The sequence below is a fragment of the Kogia breviceps genome, chromosome 13 (assembly GCF_026419965.1).
Source record: "Kogia breviceps isolate mKogBre1 chromosome 13, mKogBre1 haplotype 1, whole genome shotgun sequence".
NCBI lineage: Eukaryota > Metazoa > Chordata > Mammalia > Artiodactyla > Physeteridae > Kogia > Kogia breviceps.
Window position 1 is genome coordinate 65210301 of NC_081322.1, and position 22357 is coordinate 65232657.

The window sequence follows — 22357 nt, forward strand, 5'->3', positions numbered from 1 at the left end:
TGAACACTTCGTGGTGCTAGCAGAGTCCACTTTCCCATGTCTGCTCTGCCATAAACAAATCTAAAACCTCCAGGGTTCAGTTATCTGAATGTAAGGTGTGGACACTAAGTCTTCCTGAAAACCCTTTCCTAAACATTATGTATCACTAGCTAAGTGGCAAATATTATAAAAACGCCACATTAAACTTTAACCCAGTAACATATGCTAGAATGCCTTTAGGCCCTCCTGTTCATGATTCTCAGTGATAATACTTTATTAATGTACATTACATGGACTTCCGAATTCCCTGACAAAAGTTAAAACGTGCACAGAAGCTCCTTTCCTCTAATAGCAACACCCTTATTAGTTTAGACATGCAATTTTACAGATTCAAAATGAGGCAAAGAAATCAATCACTGGATTCCACAGAAGAATCAGACGCCCAGGGTTGTGTTTCTAAAAGTTACCTAATCCATCATTGGTCTGTGAGCAAGTTACATGTTTAATTTTTGAGCCACACAATTAGAAAGATAAGAAAAGAAATGGGTTCCCTGTCTTGCTTTAGGACTGGTAACATGCCAAGGATGCGAGATGAGGTGCTTTGGCGGATGACACTGGAGGGCAAGCAGCAGCCAAGTCATGTAATTGTTCTCCCACCAAACAAAGACAAGGAGTCACTGAGGGGCGGTGATGACTAAACGTGTGGCCCAGACAGGCCAGTCCGGCAGCTGGTGTTGGATGGGTTGGAAGGGAGAAGGAGTGAGACTTGAGAAAGAAAAACTTGTCACATAATAACTTGGTCTAGGTGAAGAAAAGAGATCTCAACCGGTGGCTGGGGGGACAGAAGGCAAAAGACAGGAAAACAAGAATCATTCATTCACTCATGGTTTTTGTGGTTGTTGTTTTTAAACAGGCATTCCCCGGCTTGTGGAAGACTTATTTCAGGGGAATGAGCATGGATACCAAATGCCCTCAATAGTCCAAATAAAAGCTGAGAAACAAGCAGTGGAAAGGAAAGGAGGTTAATGTCCTGATAAAAGATTCGGATGAGAACGAGGGCTTTATATCTGTAGATAAAACACAGCTGAGAGATGACTAGAATCAGGACCAAAATGATCTCAACAGATTGAAATAATGGACTATAGCTAAAAAGATTAATGTAGTCGTGATAACTATGAACACCTCTTATTGCATTAAAAAGGAACAACTGCACGGGTACAAAGTGAAGACCTACCCAAGCTTCAGCAGATACAAGGAAGGAGGGCCCTCGGACAGTAAGCTCACTACACTTCACTGCGATGAGGCAGGAAAAATCCTAACAGCATCATGGGCGGTATCAGCAGAGAGCCAGCATGCTGAGTCAGCAGAACAAGCCTTCTTTATTTTTTTGGTCCTCACATCACATGGTCTGAGCTAGATATTTCAAATGGGATGATAAATCGGAACATATTCAGAAGAGAACAACCTAGGACTTATCATAAAGATCCTAAGCCATAAAAAAAAAAAAAAAAAGATCCTAAGCCATAACACAAGAGGATCGTTTGAAAGAAAGTACATTTTTCTCTAGAGAAAATAAGACTCTGGAAGAATAAAATAAATGAAATAAAGGTTAACTTTCAGTGTAGTTCAAGAAGACAGACTGAGGTCCGGTGATTGGAAGTTACCAGAATGTAACGAGCTGTGCTTTCCATCACCGAGGACTGCCGTGCACAAACACTGATCTGGGGCAATGTGTTGGATTAATGCACTGTGTACAGGTTGGATTTTTAGACTCGAGAGTCCCTTCTGATCCTGAGATTCCATGACCTGGTGAAAATGGAAACTAGAGTTATATCCCCACGGGAAAACAGTCAGGCAGAAAGAAAAAGCCTGAGAGATTCAGATAGCTCTTTTCCTTGCAGTCACTGTATCTCTATACTTAAACTTCACAGGGCTTCACTGTGGGAAGCTCTGCAGTTGTATTGTTTTACTCATTCGACTGATGCCCCCCAGAGGTTTTAGACGTAAAGCTAAATAACGAAAACAATGAAAGCCTCGCTCCGTGGGTGTTTCCGTGGGTGTTTTGGATAGAAGAGGCCCGCTCTACGATTTCTGCACCTGCAGCTTGCAGGCCTCTCTCCACTCACAAATTAATGAAGACGTACTGTGTGATAAACGCTGGGGAAGAGGGGATAAAGGTGAATAAGAGATACAGGTTTCCCTTAATGGCACAATTTATTATGGATGGCTCACTGTGGCTACGTGACCTGAGAGAGGAGATCTAAAGGTTTGGGAGTGAAAAGCAATAAGTATAAACCAATTCAGTATATTACTTTATGTACGTTTTAAGGAGAATGGTATTCCTAAGTCTTTAGGTCAGTAAAAACAGACATCATAGTAATTTGTCGTGGGCATCATGATCATGACCAGAGAGAAGATTTTTGTCATGATTTTTTTTTTTTTTTTTCCAGTACGCGGGCGTCTCACTGTTGTGGCCTCTCCCGTTGCGGAGCACAGGCTCCGGACGCGCAGGCTCAGCGGCCATGGCTCACGGGCCCAGCCGCTCCGCGGCATGTGGGATCCTCCCGGACCGGGGCACGAACCCGTGTCCCCTGCATTGGCAGGCGGACTCTCAACCACTGCGCCACCAGGGAAGCCCTTTTGTCATGATTTTAAAGACACTGACGCGTTGCTGTTGGTTAAATTTAAACATGTTTTACCTGCAGAAATTCTCTCACAAATAACCTGCAATAACGTGACATGCATATCCCTTTGAACACTTCCTTATGTATAAATTAAAGTTTGTTGCATTCTCCAAAAATGTGTCCATATATTTCTGTACCTGCAGTGTAGTAAAGGTTTAAATGAAACCCCATAATTATAGTGGCATACTGTCACATAGGTTTCAAGCAGCAAAATAAACAGTGCGGCTCAGAAAAAAAAAAAAAAAAAAAAAATTGGAGAGGCCAAGAGCAATGTGTTTCAGACTGTACTGAGACTTCCCTCCAATCCTTATCCTTTGCTGCTTTGCTGCTCTTCCCAGTTCTTTCTCCTAAAACTAAAACTGACATGAATTAAGATTTTTTTTCCAATTTAGGAAGTTTTAATAACCTCTTTTTACCTTTAGATTAAAATTTTCTCTCTTAAAAAGTAATCTAAGTGTTTTGAATAATACTGGGACAAATACTTGATTTTCTTTCTAAGGGTCAATGTATCACGATCAGGGTTCTCCAGAGACACAGAACACAGAGTAAAAAAAACAACAACACAGAACAGTACTTTTGGTTCTGTGTCTCTGGAGAAAAATATAATACATAAAATGTATATAGAGAGATTTATTTTAAGGAAAAATAGCTGCTGCGATTGTGGAGGCTGGCAAGTCCAAAATTGCAGGGAAGGTCAGTAGGCGAAAACTCAGGCATGATTGCTATATTATAGATTTGAGGCAAAATTCCTCCTTCTCTGGGAAACCCCTGAAGGCCTTCAATGACTGGATCAGGCCCCCTAGATAATCGAAGGTAATCTATTTTACTTAAAGTCAACGGACTGTAAATGTTAATCATATCTGCAAAATACCTACACAGCAACATCTAGCCTAGTGTTTGACCAAACAGCTGGGCACTGTAGACTAGCCAGGTTGACACATATAATTAACCATCTCGGTCAGTGACCCCAGAGAGATCCAGACACTCTATCCCACACTGAAATCAACATGCTGCAAATGAAAGCATGTCAGTCAAAGGTCTATGTGTCAATGATCATAACCTTCATTGACTAGGCCGGATACTATCTACTCAAATCATTTCCCAATATTGCTCTGATAAAATAATATTCATAAACTGGGGACAGGACATCTCAGAGTAGACCTATTAAATCCCCCTATATATTTTCACTAATGATCTCTCACCGACAAGCCAATACCATTTGGCTTCAAAGCATCAAATAAACCCTTTTTATCATTATAAGAACTAAGCAGTCTGGTTGTCTCAACATTAAATGGTTTAGAGAGTACAGATAAGAAAGTTAAAAGAAATCCTTCCCACTGTTTCAATTAGAAGAAAGTATAGTACGTAGATATATGGATGAGGGGGTGATGAAATAAAACAAGTTTTTCATGAGAAGGTAAATGAGGTACTAAACTTTATACACTTATTGACTTATTTGTTAACTAGAACCAATTCTGACTAAAGAATTATACAATTCTCTGGTATAGTTCTGAAATCAACCTAGAGGAAAGAAGTGACTAACAGAAATGCTAAATTATATGATCATGGTGGGTAGATTTGAGGTTTGGTCATTTTCATTCCGTGAAGGCCCACACTGAAAAGGATTAGCACATCCATTGTAACTGTCAGCAACCAACCAGAACACCAAAAACCTTAATCTGAATTATACAGGTAAGAGAGAAGTACACTTGGGGTTAGCAAGCCCAGAAGCTTCTAATATTTGCAACTGCTAAGCAAGAGATGTCCCGAGTGCAACAATAATCACCTTTAAAAAAAAGATATGAAGTATTAATTTCCATGTAGATACTACTAGCAACCCAGTTCATTTTTTGGTAAATACAGCTTCTTTTAATCTTGCCTGACCTAGGGCCATCTAGATTTTAGGGGGCTCTTATATAGAAATAAATAATATCTCAGAAGGATGAACATGTTGATAAGGACACTCAGGGCGCCCCAAACCTCATCTCTAATACCTTTTACCTTTCATATTCGTGTCTCAGCCCTTACTTTAAAACTCATGTAAACTTCAGACAGGCAACTGAGGAAGGATTATAATGCCAAAGACTTGGCGAACTTCCTAAACCACCACAAATGGACCATTTTACCTTTTATCATACGGCAAAATGGCTACACTTCCACTGTTGAAGGTACTAAAATCTTTGCTGTGTTTTTAAAAAAAAAAAAAAAAAGGTTGCTCCAAACACATGCAATATTGCAGTAAAGGAATCAAAGTCATAATAAAAAATCTCTCCTCCCTCCCAAATTTTTTTGCTGGAGATAGTACTAGCTGGTTTCCACACAGGCATAGAGGAAGAGACTTGCCCTGAAACCCCTAAAACAAGAAGCAGCCCCCTTAGAGCCCAGAGTCAGGCTGCTTCCAGCCCACTGGAAAAAGACCTTGTTCTTATCTTCTGTTTACAAACAAGAAGAGGGTGGTTTTTGTTTAGTTTGGTTTAAACCAGAGCTGTTTGTTTTAAAAACAATCGCAATGATGCAAATTGTTTCACGAACATGTTTCCAGATAGGTACATCCATGTAGAAAACGCTTTGCTCTGTACAGCAAGAAGTCACTGCACACTTCACAGCTAGTGTGGAGCTCGACTTCACAGGTGTCTAAAGGCCGTGTGCCAAGTCCTACTTCTGAAACAGGAGCCAGATGTAGAACACCCTTTTCCTCCTTCCTTCTGACATTCTGTGCTCCTCCTCTTCCAAAACCTTCTTGAATGAAACCCTGACCACCTTCACAATGACATGTGATTCTAATCACATATATGGTTTAGGATTTGCGTTGCACAAGCTGGTGGATGACTGGGACCATTTTTTTTCTCCTCCATGCTCAGAGAGTAGCAGGCAAACATTGGACCAGATTGGTTTGTAAATAAATGGGATGACATTCTCAAAGCTGACTACTTCAGTTACAACTGGACCACCAAGAATTCAATCAGAAATGCCAAACTAGTGTTCTTTCCTGTGAGGATTCATTGGATCATAAGATTATGGGGTTTTTCTATTCAAAGGCATTTGCCCTCTCATAGGTCTCCTGGACTAAAAATGGCTCCAGCTCCCTTTTCTCAATTTGTTTTAACGCTTCCTTTCTACTGTAGAGCTATTTCTTCTACTTGTATTTTACTTCCTGATACTCTGCCGGGGACTTATGCAAAGTCACTGTACAAAGCATGCGGATGTATCTTTTTATATATACAACGAGGGCATCTTCACAAAGTTTGTGAATGTTTCTCGTAGAGAAACATTCAGTGAAGTGACAGTGACTTGTGATGGAAATAACAGACCTGGCAAGTCCATCATTTTGGTTTAAAAAGAATGGAAGTCTGTCTTTCATTTAAAGTGCAATAATTCTGTAGCAATCATACTTTAAGAACTTAAAACTTAGAACGATAATATAGTAATAAAAAACACTTTTGAATACCATAAAAATGAAACAAAAATAAGGCAAGAAGGGCTGGCCTGGGTGTCCAACTCAATTACAACACAATCCACGAATCTCACAGGCCAGTGTGTAGCAGTCTACTACTGGAAGGTTTTGGGCATGTTTTTGACAGGTGGAAAGCACGATTGTGCTTTGATGATGCTTCCCATCCCTGAGCCAAGCCAATGGCCCTGTGATCACAGCTACAGTCTAAATCAGCATTACATTTGTATTCTCATTACGGAGACTTACAATTATAAATAAAAATTTGCTTAAGGGAGAAATTTAGCATGCCAGAGCACGTCCACAGTTTCAGTGATGCAGTACCAATCCTTAATAATGAGGACCACAATAATTATTACACTTCATGCTGATGCTGTTGTCGGGCACTTATCTATGTATGTTACATGTATCAACTCATTTAATCCTCACCCTATGAGGCTGGTACCACTATCTCTGTTTTATTTTTTTATTTTATTTATTTTAAATTTAAATTTAAATTTTATTTATTTATTTTTTTGCGGTACGCGGGCCTCTCACTGTTGTGGCCTCTCCCGTTGCGGAGCACAGGCTCCAGACACGCAGGCTCAGCGGCCATGGCTCACGGACCCAGCCGCTGCACGGCATGTGGGATCTTCCCGGACCGGGGCACGAACCCGTGTCCCTTGCATCGGCAGGCGGATTCTCAACCACTGTGCCACCAGGGAAGCCCCACTATCTCTGTTTTAAAAAGGAAGAAACTGAGGAAGACGAATGGTCAAATGACTTGCCCAACATCCCTTAGGTTGTGTGTCAGGAGCGGGGAAGAGATTGCAACCCAGGCGGCCAAACCCCAGAGTCCCAGCACAAAGTAATAGTTTAGCATTATCCCTAAATAACTTGGTAGTCAATTTTTGAGACCTATAGCTTCACACGTGCTCAGTTTCAGTATAATCTTGAGGGGAAAAAAAAAAAAAAAGAATTCAAGATACTTTCTCCAGGGATCACAGCCATTCCATCACCCCTACTGCCCTTTTTCTTTTGGTCCTGGATTTTTACAGCTGTGCAGATGCCAGCTGCAAGGAGGAGAAAAGAGGAAACCAGTTCTGCCAAAGGTAAGCTCTCCCTGGAAGGGCTTCACATCACAATGGATGGCACCACAAAACCTCACAAGCACACACAAATGCAATTCAGAAGTGTGTCTAGAAGTTCTGACACACAGAGCCAGAGGTATGCACGTGAGGTCATGTTCAAAGCCACAGATGTGAATAATACCGTTGAGAAAAAATGCAGAGTGAAAAGAGCAGAGGTTACCAGACTGAGCCTTCAGTAGAGTGATAGCTAATGAGGAGAAAGAAGAGAGGCGAAGGAAGGAAAGTTTAGCCCAGAGGGTATTAGCGTCAGTGCAGGCAGAAGGCAGAAGGGGAGAGCATCACGTCGAAGGTCATCCTTGTGTCAAGTATTTACAGACAGAAGAAACAAGGGCTGGTCTCCAAAGCCAGGCATCTGGTGATTAGAGTTCATGGGTCACCATGAAAATCTCTGTGAAAAGTATATAATTTTCTACAAAGAGAACCCTTTAATTATCTATCCGAAACTGACCTTTCCTTGTTTTGAGGAGGAGGAGGAAGAGGAAGGCAGTGTAACAACAAAGCAAAGTAGACAAAAAGAAAGCTAACTACCTAACATTTTGTCTACCTGAACATATTCGGACAAAAAAGTGCATAAATATGTCCTGGAATATATGTGTACATAATACTTGGCTATTCAAGTGGACTCATACCCATATTCACTTCTACCTTTCCTTCAAAAAAAAATTACTGGGGTAAAATAAGAGATAATGTGAGTAAACTCATTAGATTGGGGGCAGTAGCTGTTACGATTTTCCAGGTGGTTTTTATAAGATACACTGGACACCTCCAAATCAAACCTAAGGTCAAACGGAAGAGCACTAAATAGGAAATGGATCTAAAGTAGTTTTTGACCTTGACTCCACTTTGGAACCACCTGGGGAATTTAAAAAGTACTGCCACCTGGCTCCCACCCCTAGAGATCCTCAGATAACTGCCTAGGGTGCCGCGTGGGCATCCAGATATTTAAAAGGTCCCCAGGTGATTTTTCACTCACTGCCAAGATTGAGAAGCAATGATCTGAACCAGTGATGCTCCAGCACATGACCTCAATAATCGGTTCAACAAGATAACCCTATGGCCAAGGAGAGAGCTCTATTTAACGGAACCCACCAGGACTGTGGGGTGTACTAATTTAGAGCATCTACCATGAATAGAAACCAATCGAGGAGGAAATGCAGGAAGCATGCAACCAGGCCCTGTTTGGTATCTCTGCCACACTAAAGAGTCTGGTCAGGAGCTTCTGGGAAACAGAGGCCTGGATTAAAATCTCGAAAAGCAGCCCGGTATATTTACTGCAGTCAATTATGCACATTACTGCCACCAAAACAGGCCTTGTGTTGGGTTGCGGGAACACTAAAAGAAGGGGGGTTTCCATCGAGAATTTCACCTTGGAATTTAAACTTTTCCTAGAATATAGCTTCTTTTCTACTTTAAACGGTGTCAGGGAGACAAGTTTTATACGTGGAAGGTTATGCCATAGTAAACAGTAATGCTTCTGTTTACCAGAAAGCCAACTCCAAAAAGGAGGCTTTAACAGCATTAAAAAAGGCACAAAAGAAATTTTAACATATCCCAAATCTCAATACTCTAAACTTAAATATACACAGTTTAACTAACAATGCTTGCAAAGCCCGATTCACATATACCAAATGCATTTCACTCAGCTTCCTTTCTGCTTAGTTTTGCATCTCTACATTCATCTGCGCTATCTGGTCAGGTGTGTCAATTGTCGGCATTTTCTCACAATTCTCTTTCACAGCTGCTTCTGTAGGAGCTTTCAAGGACGAGGAACTGTTGAGTGCAGTGAATTCTTGCTGTCAAAAATATATTACTCTTCAAATCAAAATCCAAAGTGGCACCTATTAAAAGAAAATCTTATAGATTTTATCAACTGGCTATTTCTCAAATAAAGATGCTAAGGAGAACAGTAAACAAATAGAGAAAAGCCATCTGACACCATTTAAATTTGTGAACTATAAGTCAGAGCATTTTCAAGAGTTAATGAAGAGGGGACTTCGCTGGTGGTCCAGTGGTCAAGGCTCCGAGCTTCCAGTGCAGAGTAAGAAGGTTCGACCCCTGGTCGGAGAACCAAGATCCCATGTGCTGCATGGCACGGCCAAAAACAAATAAAATAAAATGTGATATGGTTTAAAAAAAAATTTTTTTTAAAGAGTTAATGAAGAGGAAGAAAGCACTGACCCACTGAAGGGCTAGACAAACTTTAAAACTGGATTTTCTATGGATAAAGAAGATGTAATTATCTATCTACATATTATATATATCTACACACACACACACACACACACACACACACACACACACACACACACACTGGAGTACTACTCAGCCATAAAAAAGAATGAAATAATGCCATTTGCAGTACATGGATGCAACTAGAGATTATCATACTAAGTGAAGTTAAGTCAGAAAGAGAAAGACAAATACCATATGATATCACTTACATGTGAAATCTATAATATGCCACAAGTGAACCCATCTACAAAACAGAAACAGACTCACAAAGAGGAGACTTGTGGTTGCCAAGGGGTGGGGTGGGGGAGGGATGGACTGGGGGTTTGGGGCTAGTAGATGCAAACTATTACATATAGAATGGATAAACAAGGTCCTACTGTATAGCACAGGGAACTATATTCAATATCCTGGGATAAGCCATAATGGAAAACAACATAAAAAAGAACGTATATATGTGTATACTGAGTGATTGTGTTGTACAGCAGAAATTAACACAACATTGTAAATCAACTATACTTCAATAAAAAGTTTAAAAAAATGGATTTTCTAGAAAAAAGTAAGCCTGAACATCATACACATTTAGCATATAGAACCTTAGACCATGCTCAGTGATTAAATGTCCAAAGACATTATCAAGACTTTTTACAAAGCTCTGCAAGTACACTTCAGTAACTGAGAACAGATACTAAGTACCAGGCTTGACAACATAAATTCTGCCAACAAAGAGTAATCCAGACAATAAAACAAATTATAGAATCAATATTTCCAGCTTTCTAACTGCAAAAAACACCAAAAAAGTTATTTCCAAATTCTGGAAAGCCATATCTCAAGGGATTAGAAGACAGACATTAAGGAGGCGAAGAGAATTTGGATTGGCATGGGGTGCGCTGGATGACAGCACTTCTGTTCATAATCAACTTCAGAATGCAGACTCCACAAGAAATAAATACTATGGGGAAAAAAAAAGAATAAAGAAGCCAATGACATGAGAGCCATGTAAAAACACATGATAGCCGGGCTCTGGGAGCAACTCTACCTCCACAAGTTTTCCTAGCTCAAATGAGCATCGTCTAGCATCCCTAAGGGCACTATTTTACTTTGAGGTGATTACATTGCTTTACTAAAAGAACTTGGTGAAATGGCTAAAAAACAAAACTAAACATAACAACATCAAGTGTTGGCAAGGATGCAGAGCAAGTAAGACTCACATACATTGCTTGTAGGAATGCAAGACTACACAGCCATTCCAGAGAACAGTTCATCAGTTTCTTATAAACATACACTTACCTATGAGTCAGCAATTCCACTCTCAGGTATTTCCCTTAGATAAATAAGAAAAACCTGTACATAAATGTTTACAGCAGCATTACTTATATCACCAAAGCCTGGAAATAACCCAGTGTTTCTCAATGGGTTGATGGATTAATCTGTGGGACTTCCTTACAATTGGCAAACTACCATCAATAAATATTGATACACATAACATGCCTGAATCTCAAATGCATTATGGTAAGTGAAAAAAATTCAGACTCAAAAGTCTATGTGAAAAAAAAAAAAAAGTATATGTGAGAAGATGTGGTACATATATACAGTGGAATATTACTCAGCCAAAAGGAATGAAATTGGGTCATTTGTAGAGACGTGGAGGGACCCAGAGTCTGTCATACAGTGTGAAAGTCAGAAGGAGAAAAACAGATACTGTATGCTAACACATATACGTGGAATCTAGAAAAATGGTACAGACGAACCAGTTTGCAAGGCAGAAATAGAGACACAGATGTAGAGAACAAACATATGGACACCAAGGGGGGAAAGGGGGGGTGGGGTATGAATTGGGAGATTGGGATTGACATGTATGCACAAATATGTATGAAATAGATAATAAGAAACTGCTGTATAAAAAAATAAAATTAAATTAAAAAAAACAAAGTCTATGTGTATGATTCCACTTTTATGACACTCTGGAAGAGGCAAAACTAGGATGGTGAACAGATCAGTGGTTGCCAGGCATTAAGGATAGGAGAACCTGATTGCAGAGGGGTGGCATGAGGGAATTCTCTGGGGCAAGAGAACTCTTCCGGATCATTATCATAGTGGTGGTTACATGACTACACATTCGACAAAACAATGAATTGTACACCCCCCAAAGCAGTAACCTGTATGCAAAATAAAGAGTTTTAACTAGAAAAATTTCAAGCGGGGACTTCCCTCGTGGTGCAGTGGTTAAGAATCCATCCACCTGCCAATGCAGGGGACACAGGTTCGAGCCCTGGTCTGGGAAGATCCCACATGCCGCGGAGCAACTGAGCCCTCGAGCCACAACTACAGAGCCTGCGCTATAGAGCCCGTGAGCCACAACTACTGAGCCCGCATGCCACAACTACTGAAGCCCACGTGCCTAGAGCCCAGGCTCCGGAACAAGAGAAGCCACTGCAATGAGAAGCCTGCGCACCGCAACGAAGAGTAGCCCCCGCGCACTGCAACTAGAGAAAGCCCGCGGGCAGCAACGAAGACCCAATGCAGCCAAAAATAAAAATAAATAAATAAATGAATTTTAAAAAGAAAAATTTCAAGAATTTGACATTTTTTCCTTTCACCAGTGAAGTTTATGGAGGGTCTTTTAAATTGGCTACCTTTACTTTCCAACTGCTAGTCTATTAATCATATAATCTGCTACATGCCCTGAAATGCCTCTTCTGGGGGTGATCAGCGACTACTCGGGAACCACGCCAATGGGTTTTTTTTCCTCTTCGCTCTCTGAATCCTTGACCTCCTTGTCCCTCTCCCTTGGCAGGTATGGCATTGCTCAATTATGCTTTTCCTGACTTTCTGGCTTTTCCACCTTCTTTGTTGGTTCTTTCTCCTCCTGTGCTTGAAGTGTTGTCTCATCCCCTTTCCATTTTTCTTTCAAAACTCTCCTCATCCTCATGGCTTCAACCACGTTCCCCTTATGGAATGAATCCCAGAGTCCCAACTTGTTTTTCTCCTTGTTCTCATCCTTCCATGTGCCCATCAGACATTTCTACTTACACGTCCCCCTTCCATCTCAAATCTCCATGTTTAAAGCAGAGATTTTTCTAGTTCTGCTACCAAAACCAGGTCCTCCTCATGACTATTTCCACGCCACCCTTAAACCAATGAACCAAACTTAAACCTGGTGTATAATATTATATGTCAACTTTTTACCTCCATCCTCTGACACATGCCTCTGTAGAATCTTGAATTAATCATTCTCTTCCCATTTCCACTGCCATGCCATAGTGCTGGCCCAACGCCTGCCCAGAAGACTTCTGCAGGAACTTCAAAGCTGGTCTGTATGTAGCTGAATGTGCCCTTCTTAAATCCTTCCTCTAGTCTACACTGCTGCTTCAAAATGAGGCTCACATGGGTAGAATACCGATCACCTCACTATCACCAGAGATTTGGCTAATCTGCCTGGTTATGCATATGTTCCTCATACGCTCTCCCCTTCTCCCGCCCCGTGATACCCTTCCCAAAGCAGCAAAAATCAATCAAGGGAATGACTTTCCTAGATGAAGGGAGCATGCACTCCTAAAAGGCACAGCTGAGCTTTTCTGCTAGGCTTGGCAACCAAGCTTTCAAGATCCATGGGTAGAGAATTACCTAATTTATCACACTTTATTAAAGATATGTTATCCTTAGCAATCATCAACATTTCCTCACTGCCTGCAGAATGTACTAACCTCTTAAGCTTGATCACTCCACAATTTGGCCTCAATGTGCCTTCATTCCTAATCCATCTTCTAGACTCTTTCATGACGAGCCTCACACAACTCAATATGACCAAAACTGCTCTCTTCCACATCTGCTCCTTTATTTTTCTCTCTTTCCTCCATTCAACTTTATATGTCATTTACCCATTTAAAAAATTTAAATTACTATGCCCAGTATGTTTTCCATGATGAAAGACCACAGCTAGAAGTAATTCTTTCTTCACTTAACTGCTCATAACCTGCAATTATTTGTTTGTGAGTGATGTTTTCCTTTTGAAATCCACGGATCATGTCTTCATCAACCTTTCAGCCACCATAAAGCTTTATAGAAGGTACATATTTCTTGGTCAAATTATGCTAAGCCTCAATATTTTCAATTCTTATAACAATATAGTGAGACCTGAGTTTTAAAAAATAACCCATTTCAAATGATTTTTTGTCATGCACCAGGAGGCATTTTTTTTTTTTTTAGAGAACATGCCAATACAAATTAGTGTTTCACACACTTGCCTAACTAATGATATCAAATAAATGCATTCTCCTGAGCACAAATGCCTCATCTAATAATACTTTCCTCCTACTTCGCAAGATGCAAAGGTAAGAGCCAGCCAAAATATAACAGGAAAAAAGATATCCATTCACTTGTAATGAAGCATTAATAGCTTTAGGATGTGAATTTCAAAGTAATGAGTTTAATAACAAATTGTAGTCTGAACCCCATCTAACAATTTTTTTTTTTTTTTTTTTTTTTTTTTTTTTTTTTTCGGTATGCGGGCCTCTCACTGTTGTGGCCTCTCCCGTTGCGGAGCACAGGCTCCGGACGCGCAGGCTCAGCGGCCATAGCTCACGGGCTTAGTTGCTCCGCGGCACGTGGGATCTTCCCGGACCAGGGCACGAACCCGTGTCTCCTGCATCGGCAGGCGGATTCTCAACCACTGCGCCACCAGGGAAGCCCTAACAATTTTTATTTGCAGATATTTGTAGACCCTGAAATCTAAGACCTTAAATATCACTTTTTAACTTGGAAAAATGCAGTGAAGGGTCATGATCCACATCACAAAAAAAAAGGCCCACGTTCTTCCACTGCACTGCCTGCTAAAGAGAAAAAGCCCAATTCCAGGTTCTATGTCATTTTCCCCAAAGGAATAGCAACAGAATTCACAGATTATAGGTATTAACTTATTCCCTGTGCATGAAAGTGTGCTCTTGTGAGTTAGTCAAAAACAGCTTTAACTTTGGTCTTCATTCAGTAGGCTTTTTAAAAGGAAGTTATTAAATTGAGAAATTAGCTCAGCACACTTTCACAGCTCTTGAGCGCTGGCATAAGATTAAGTACACAAAGCCTGGGCAGAGGCAATTTTGTGAATTTCAATCTGTTACTCAAAATAATAATTAAAAAAGGACTTGACATCCTCTGGTGGTGAAATTGAAAACTTGTTTCCAAGTCAATTATTTTTCTCAGTTCTTGCCTACCTTTTGTTATTGAAATATATGTGGAAAAAACTGTTCATTCTCAAGAAAAATTTAAAAAATCACCATAAAGAATGTGACTTGACTACCTTTGAGTAGAAAATATATACCGACAGAAATAGCTTTTAAATGTTGAAAGAAATATGCTTTTTATATGTTACCTTTCAATATTCTTAACAAATGTCTCATTTTATAGGTCGTATAGGGCCAATTTTCAACCCATCTTTGATACACACACATACATATGTATATAATTATGAACACATTACAGGTGTTATTTTTATAATCACCTGAGATTCTAAACTAAATTGCCCCAAAATTAGACCACAGTCTTTGCACAGGGACAGAAAAACTAAGAGAGACATTTAAGAATGGGCCCTACCACCTAACAACCAGTTCTAAAATGGGAATAAAATGAATCCCTCAACAAATGTTGCCATTTGAGGTGGCATTTTTCACCTCTTGATAGTAATAAAAGACAGAAATCCCCACTCCACCCCCAAAAAACCCACCTCAATACAATCCTGTAATTGTTAAAAAAAAATAATGACTTGCAGCATTTGAATGTTATAATGTGCAATATGTCCATAAGAATGAAGTACTACGTTGAAGTCTGACACTCAGGTATAGGTCACATGTTTTAAATATATGGAAAACTTCATAAGTTGTCAAAATTCAAGCAGTCCTCACTTGTACACTCAAAATATCGCTACCTAGATTTAAATATATATATATATATTTCACCTTCTTTCTTTGACACCTGCTCACACAGGTGCTCTGAGCACGAAAAACCTTAATAGTAATCCAGGGCTAGAAAAACAGGAAAAAGATATGAGCCGGAAATAAGTTTTAGTTAAATTATAAAGTACAATTATTCGAAAGACCATTTATAAAATTTGTCCCATGGAAACTGGAGTTTCTAGGTAGAGATGTGGAAGAATTGTTTTCTATGAAGGAGACGGCAGCCAATTAAATTGCCCTCTTCATAAAGAAAATATTTCACTGACAGCCACAGGGTTGATTTGTAGGTTAATTGTTAGAAGCATGACCAGTCGTTAGTTAACATGCTTGGGCACTGAATACGCTAGTCTGTAGTTCGCTTACATCTGAACAACTTGTTCACGTGCAGATTCTAGGAAGTGTTTATTTATTTATTTATTTGAGCAAAAACTACTGTGTACAGAAGCAGTTTTTTTTTTTTTCTTCGTGGGGATTAGGCACCAAACCATTTATATTCTCAATGAGGATGCTGCCCTCCTGCTGCCCTCTCTTGGGGGACCGTAACCCTCAGCACGCGGCTTATCAAATTCCCTAAAGCAATTACAAAGGCACGTCCTCTAAACCACCCGTTCCCCACCCCAAACGAAAATAATGACCTGCCAATCTTTCAAACATTTTAAGACAAAATAAACCACCCTACAGGAAGTAGCGTGACTTCAAAGTAAACAAGTTCAAGATTCCTAGTCTTAACTTTGGCTGGAGGGATTAAGTCTTTCGTCGCCCAAACTCTACCTAGCAGAACAGATACATCATTTGCAAATACTCTTATAGCTTTTTTGGACCTTTCACATTAAAATAAGCATAACTTCTAAGTCAATACCTCTTTTTTGAGGGTGGGGGAGTCTTACATTTAGATAACAATTGTTTCCAGTTATGTGTAAGCAGAAAACACAACACAGTTGGGGAGCCTGCAACTTGAATGTCTTTTTAAAATAAGAAACTGCCTCACCGCCCCCATCCCAATTGTAGGAAGGTTCCAGAAACAGTTTACTGGCCAAGAATAGAAAAGGGGAGTAGGAGAGGAGTGGATCTGCAAGGAAAAAACTATCGCGAGGGGGAAAATCGGCTGCATATAATAAAATGGGGGAGGGGAGGACTTAATGCTCTTGTAGATGTGAGCTCCTAATCCTGCCTCTGGCGTGGAAGTTGGGAAGAGGGGGTTCCTCAACACAGCGCCCTGATGAGCCAAGCCAACGTTCCCGCCTTGGGTTGGTGCATGGTGCACGGACTAAAAACATGAACGCCGAGGACCCTTGCTTCAAGTCAACGAATCTCTGAGCCCCCCTCGAGCACCTGCAGGCCCCCATCATCCTGCAACCAGCCCCTGCCTCGCGACCCCAGATCTCAGAACTCTCGTGAGCCGGTCGTAACTGCGGACCCCAGGAAAGCGGGCGGGCGCTGCCCACGCGCGACCATCGCGCCGGGTAACCCCGGCACCTGGTGCGCCGGTTAAGGCCGGAGAGTTTGCGCAGAAAAGGGTAATCCTGCTAGCCGTACCTGGCCGAGGATTTTCCGGCTGGCGGTTTGGTTTGGGGGATACGGTTTTCCCATTCAATTGAATCAGACCCAGCTGGCAGGTGGGAGAGGAGCGGCCAGCGTCTCTCCACTTCCTCCTCCCGCCCGCGCTCCCTGGCGCGTTTCCACCTGTTTGGGTAAGTCGAGCTGGCGCGCAAGAGGGGCGGCCGGCACTGCGGCGGGGCGCCGGCGAATTTGGGCGCCGGGGCCGAGCAGCCGACGCGCGGAGGCGGAGGGCGAAGGGCGGAGGTCAAGCGGGCTCCGAGCAGGGGTGCGCGGCGCGCCGGGCTGGCCTTTCCGGGCCGCGGCCGGGCGGGGGAGGGGAGCGCCAGCGCCCCGCGCGAGTCCCTCCCGCCCCCCCTCACCAGGCCGGCTCGCTCTTCCCGTCCCGAGCCCGCCGGACTACCACCTGCCCCCGCAGCTCAGTCACCTGTTTCGCTCTGCGCAGCGCCATCGCCGCCCGTGTGGCGGTCGCCGCCAGCTCTCAGGTCCGCCATGGTGCTCCGATGACGCTCCCGGAGAGCCGCTCCGCCCTCTTCCTCGGCTTGGCTCCCGCCGGCCCCCCCGCCTGCCGGGCCCCCGGCCCAGACAGGTGAACGCCGTCAGGGAAGGGCGGAGGAAGGAAGGAGCGAGCGCTCGCGAGCCCGAGGCGGCCTGGGCCCGGCGCGCTAGCGCGCCCCCTCGTGGGCAGGTGCGGCGTGGCAGCCACTCCGACCCACGCGGCTGGGTTTCCGCAACCAGAGAGCGGGCGGAGCCAGGCACCTGGGCCGCGAGCTTCAGGCCCCGGCTGCCCGCACCTCGAGGTCTGGAGGCGGGTCGACGACGCTTGGTGGCGCTAGGAACTGGGACGGTCTGAGGATCAGTCAAAGTGAGGCGAGAGCGTGCGGACGCTCTAACTCGTCTCTGACCTCTGAAGCAGCCAGGTCAATGTTAGTTTCGCCAGGACTGGCGTTCATGGTGACAGCCGCCAAAGAGTATGATGCCACGTGGAAAGCCGAAGTACACGGGCTGGATTCCACACTGCGGTCCGGTCTCCATTCTGCGTTTTAGGACGCCATTGTTGCTGACCTGTCTTTTCACCAGGCTTCTATATCTGATGATCCCCAGGGCATACAGATTAATGAAACTTGTGCCCAGTGATGTAACTTTTCTTATTCTTGATTTCCGGTTAGCAACTGCCTTGCGACTCCTGTCTTGCTCCGGAAGACCAGGAAAAAAAGCAGTAGGCAACAACAGTTTCTTTTTTTTAAAGAAACATTATTAGCTGCGGAGAAACCAATTTCTGCTCTAATAAGCAAAAAAACGTTAAGCAACAAAATGCTGAGAAAGAAAACGTAGCCTGTATAAATGGAAACATAAAGGAACAAAACTGAGGAGCGCTCAGTCCTGCCTCGTTACACAGAGATGTACTCCCACAGGCTCGGTCGGCTGAACACAAACGGCAAGCTCCCGCCAGTTTAAAACCCTTTCAAGGACTTCAGCAGAATCTAGTGGACACCCAAGCGTGCCTGAGAACAGTGTTGGATTTCTCGCTAGGGTGGCAATTCTTACCATCCTTGCATGCACATCCTGCCACTCTGAGCCCAGCAGTGGACTGGTTTTATTTGGTTTACTGGGTCACTGGCTGACTAGGTAGAGGTTTTGCTTAAGGGACACTTGTGCTGTGGTTTGTAGTCATGGATTTTCCCTTAGTGCCATTTCTACAGTGGACTAGACAAACTGATCATTTAGCAATATGATCTTCCTAAATCACATTCAAATAACTCCTATCACACTTCTAATGGATAAAAATAAAACACCAGGTGGGTGGAAGTAGTTTTAGACCTCAGCTTGGGCCCAAGCAAAGATATATTTTCCTACATTGTCACCAGAGTTTAAGACACTTTCCTGTGAACGTCAGAATGACTCCCTTAGCTGAATTTTGAGAGTTGAATTCTCTGGAAGAACCTTGGGAAAAGGAGGGGATTTGTTTTCAAAAGGAGGTGTTTGTTTTCTGCTATACCATTTACTGAAGTAAACCAATGAGTTCTTTCTTTGACTCCCCACCCACCAAAATATTGAAGACTGGTGTTTTTATTTGTATGGGTGTTTGGTTTTTGGTTTTGCATATCCCTTCTCTCATTCTTTTTTTTTTTTTAACATCTTTATTGGAGTATAATTGCTTTACAATGGTGTGTTAGTTTGTGCTTTACAACAAAGTGAATCAGTTATACTCATTCTTTTGATAACTTATGTTTCAGTTTGTCACAAGTTACACAAAAATAAATGCAATAAGAAACACACCAAAATTCTTCACTTGGGCCCTGTACAGACTTTGCATTCCAAACCTCATGCAGTGTCTGTAACAGGGTGGACTGTTGCGTGAATGCAGGAATGGATGACGTCTGTTAAATGTCACACACCACCACGTTGTACTTTCTGTTGTCCTTTACTTAGAACATGGAAGCCATCTGTCCTGAGCTCCCACATCCATCTCACAATCTCACGGAATCATCACGATTCCCTTTCCTGGGGAGGAGCTGAACTTCCTGATGCTACCCACGCCGCTCCTGCCTCCTTTGAAACCTCCTCCCTTCCTCCTCCCTACTCCTCAAGTGCCTCCATTCAAGGCACTCTGCCCCAACAAATACATTTAGGAGTCTTTGATTCACAACACTTCTTCCTTTGACTTCCCACTCTCCCAATCTCTTGTCATACATTTTGCTCACCAAAGGGTATATATGTGTGGACTCCGGTACCATTATCAGCTTATCATCTTTGTTTAACCAGCTGTGGTCTTTCTTACCTGTCTATAAAAACTTTCTAGGTCACAAAATCAAATAACCTGTTATTATTTTTTAATCCATCATTCCCTTAGACTTTCTGCAGCACTCGACCTTGATCATCTTGCTCTTGGCTTACACCACTGGCCTGGTTTTTTTTTCCCTCATTTCTCTGTGGCCAGTTCTTTTGTCTTTTTGTGGACTTAAATTCCTCCTCCTTCTCGACTTGTGCCCAAACTTCCCTCCTCCCCAAATCTTAGGCCATAACCTTTCTGCTCGACTCTGTTTCTCACAGTCCTCATTTACTATTATCTCCATCCAAGTGACTCCTAAATCCAGACTCAGTACTCTTGACCTCAGCCCTGACTTCCACCAATACATTCTCAGTGGTCTCCACGCCTTCTAGCACGATGCCCTGCCATTAATTCAACATGTCTCAGACCAGCACCGCCCCAAACTTGCCTAGTTTTGAATCCTTCTCTCATTCACATAGGCTCAGCGTCTATCCTTTCGTTTTCATTGTGATCACTGCCCAAATCCGTGTTCCCAAATCTTGTCAACTCATTGTTCGAATTCCACCTTCTCAATTCCTATTGCTCTAACTCCTACTAGACCCTCATTCACATCTGAAACAGTCTCTGAACTGCTCTGTTCAATTTCCGTTCCCCCCAATTTACCCCACACAACCTCACCAGGTTAATCTTCTAATACACAGCTACTTTACACACACCTACTCCCTTGCTCAAAAAAACTTGAGTCCCCGTTTCTACATAATTAAATACTAACTTTACTTCCTTCCCTGACCACCCCCCAGTCATATCCTGGGCTCTCTCCTATCCCAGTTTCCACTTTTCATCTCTGTAATTTATATTTCCAGCCAAGTAAGACTTTGAATGAGTTAAAATTTTCGTACGCTTTCACGCAATATAAAAGTTGTTCACTTTCTCTAGAACACCTTGAAAATCTCTTTCTGCCTTTGTTCTTGGAGCTCTCTGCCCAGAGCGACTTCTCCAGTCCTGACTAATTTAATAATTCCTTCCTTCCAAGGCCTCCTCAGTGAAGCCTGTTCCACCTGCCTAGGCTCCCAGCAAGCCTGTCCTCTGCACCTCTCCAGGGCCTTCTGAGCTTGCCACTTGTCCAGCCTTTAATACAGACTAGATGTGATTTGTTACTGCAAATCTGTCTCTTCAATCTGATACGAATTACTTGGTGGCAGGGACTTTGTCTTCTCTTTCCCTATAGGTGTCCGTCAAGTCAGGAGCCATCAAGTATTTGATTTGTTGACAGAGTGCAGATGTCCTTGATGACACACGTGCCTTGCCTGCATTCTGAACTGATGGGCTTCACGTTCTCTCTCTCCTGCTGCTACAGCGCCTCACACAGAGTAAGCATTCCAGTGGGTTCGCAATAATTCCTCACTGTCAGACTGTTTCATGTGATGGCTTGGGAATGAATGAAACAAAATATGCAATGACGGAATTGGGAGAGAGGGGTCAAAATGTGGTTAGAAAGAAACATTGGATCTACTTTTCCCAGCAAATTCCAGTTTTGTTTCTCTAATGAGACTGCCGCCAGCACCCATGCATAACTGTTTTGTTACAAACCATCTTTCTGGGTTCAGCTCTGGACCTTCACTTCTCTGTAAAGCCTTTCTTGACCCCCTCTGGCAGTTAGATTAACTATAGCACTTACTACATGTACTGTTGTTTTATTGTCTTGATTCCACCTCTGACAGTGAGCTTCAGGGCCAAGAACTGTGTCTTCTTCATGCACAGGATGCAGTACCCAGTACATATTTAATAAATACTTTGGAATGAATAATGAGGTAACACTAGCAGGCAGCATGGCAATGTTCACTATCTGCTAAGCGTTGCACTATGCACCTCGCCTGCATTATTTTATTTAAATCTTACCACAATCCCATGTTATTTCCCCCGTTTCAAATGAGGAAACAGGCTTCCCTGGTGGCGCAGTGGTTGGGAGTCCGCCTGCCGATGCAGAGGACGCAGGTTCGTGACCCGGTCCGGGAAGATCCCACGTGCCGCGGAGCGGCTAGGCCCATGAGCCATGGCCGCTGAGCCTGCGCGTCCGGAGCCTGTGCTCCGCAACGGGAGAGGCCACAGCAGTGAGATGCCCACCTAGCACAAAAAAAAAAAAGAGGAAACGGAGACTTGGAGAGGTTAATTAGTTTGCCCAAGGTCACCAGTAAGTGGTAGTTTTGCTCCAGGCCGAAGTACTTAGACTCTTGCTGCACTAAATGAACGATGAATTGTAACCATCTGAGGGCCACCTCAATGGGAAGGGGCTGTCCCTGTATCTCTCCAGGTGGCACTTGGAATTAGGAGGTGGGGCCTGATAGTTTTAAGTTATCTGTAGAGCTTTGTAAAAAGACCTCTGGGCCCTACCCCGAACCAATAACAAAGGTTTCTCTGAGGTGGTAGCATCGATATAGTTTTTAAAGCATCCAGGTCATGATAATGTGAAGCTGGGTTGAGACTCACTGGCCAAGATGGATGCCAAAGTCCTCTTAATGCAAACCTTTCATGAAAATTGGGCCATAATGGAATTGCCTTCTTTTGTGACTAAGACCCAGCATTCTGGAAAAAAAACCCCACAAGAA

General features: G+C 42.7%; 1 protein-coding gene across 5 annotated transcripts in view; it reads right to left on the minus strand.

The window, feature by feature from the left end:
* The window catches only part of MAP7 (microtubule associated protein 7), a 164839-nt gene extending 147179 nt beyond the window's left edge, over positions 1 to 17660 (minus strand). For 2 of the 5 annotated variants that reach the window (XM_059083208.2, XM_067010880.1), the window contains exon 1: positions 17406 to 17660. In XM_059083208.2, the coding sequence (XP_058939191.1) occupies positions 17406 to 17472 (67 nt within the window). In that variant the 5' untranslated portion in view covers positions 17473 to 17660. Of the gene's footprint in view, positions 1 to 16957; positions 17054 to 17405 lie in introns of those variants that run through there. The other 3 variants (XM_059083206.2, XM_059083207.2, XM_067010882.1) reach the window with 3 other exon arrangements.
* Positions 17661 to 22357: the final 4697 nt, after the last annotated feature.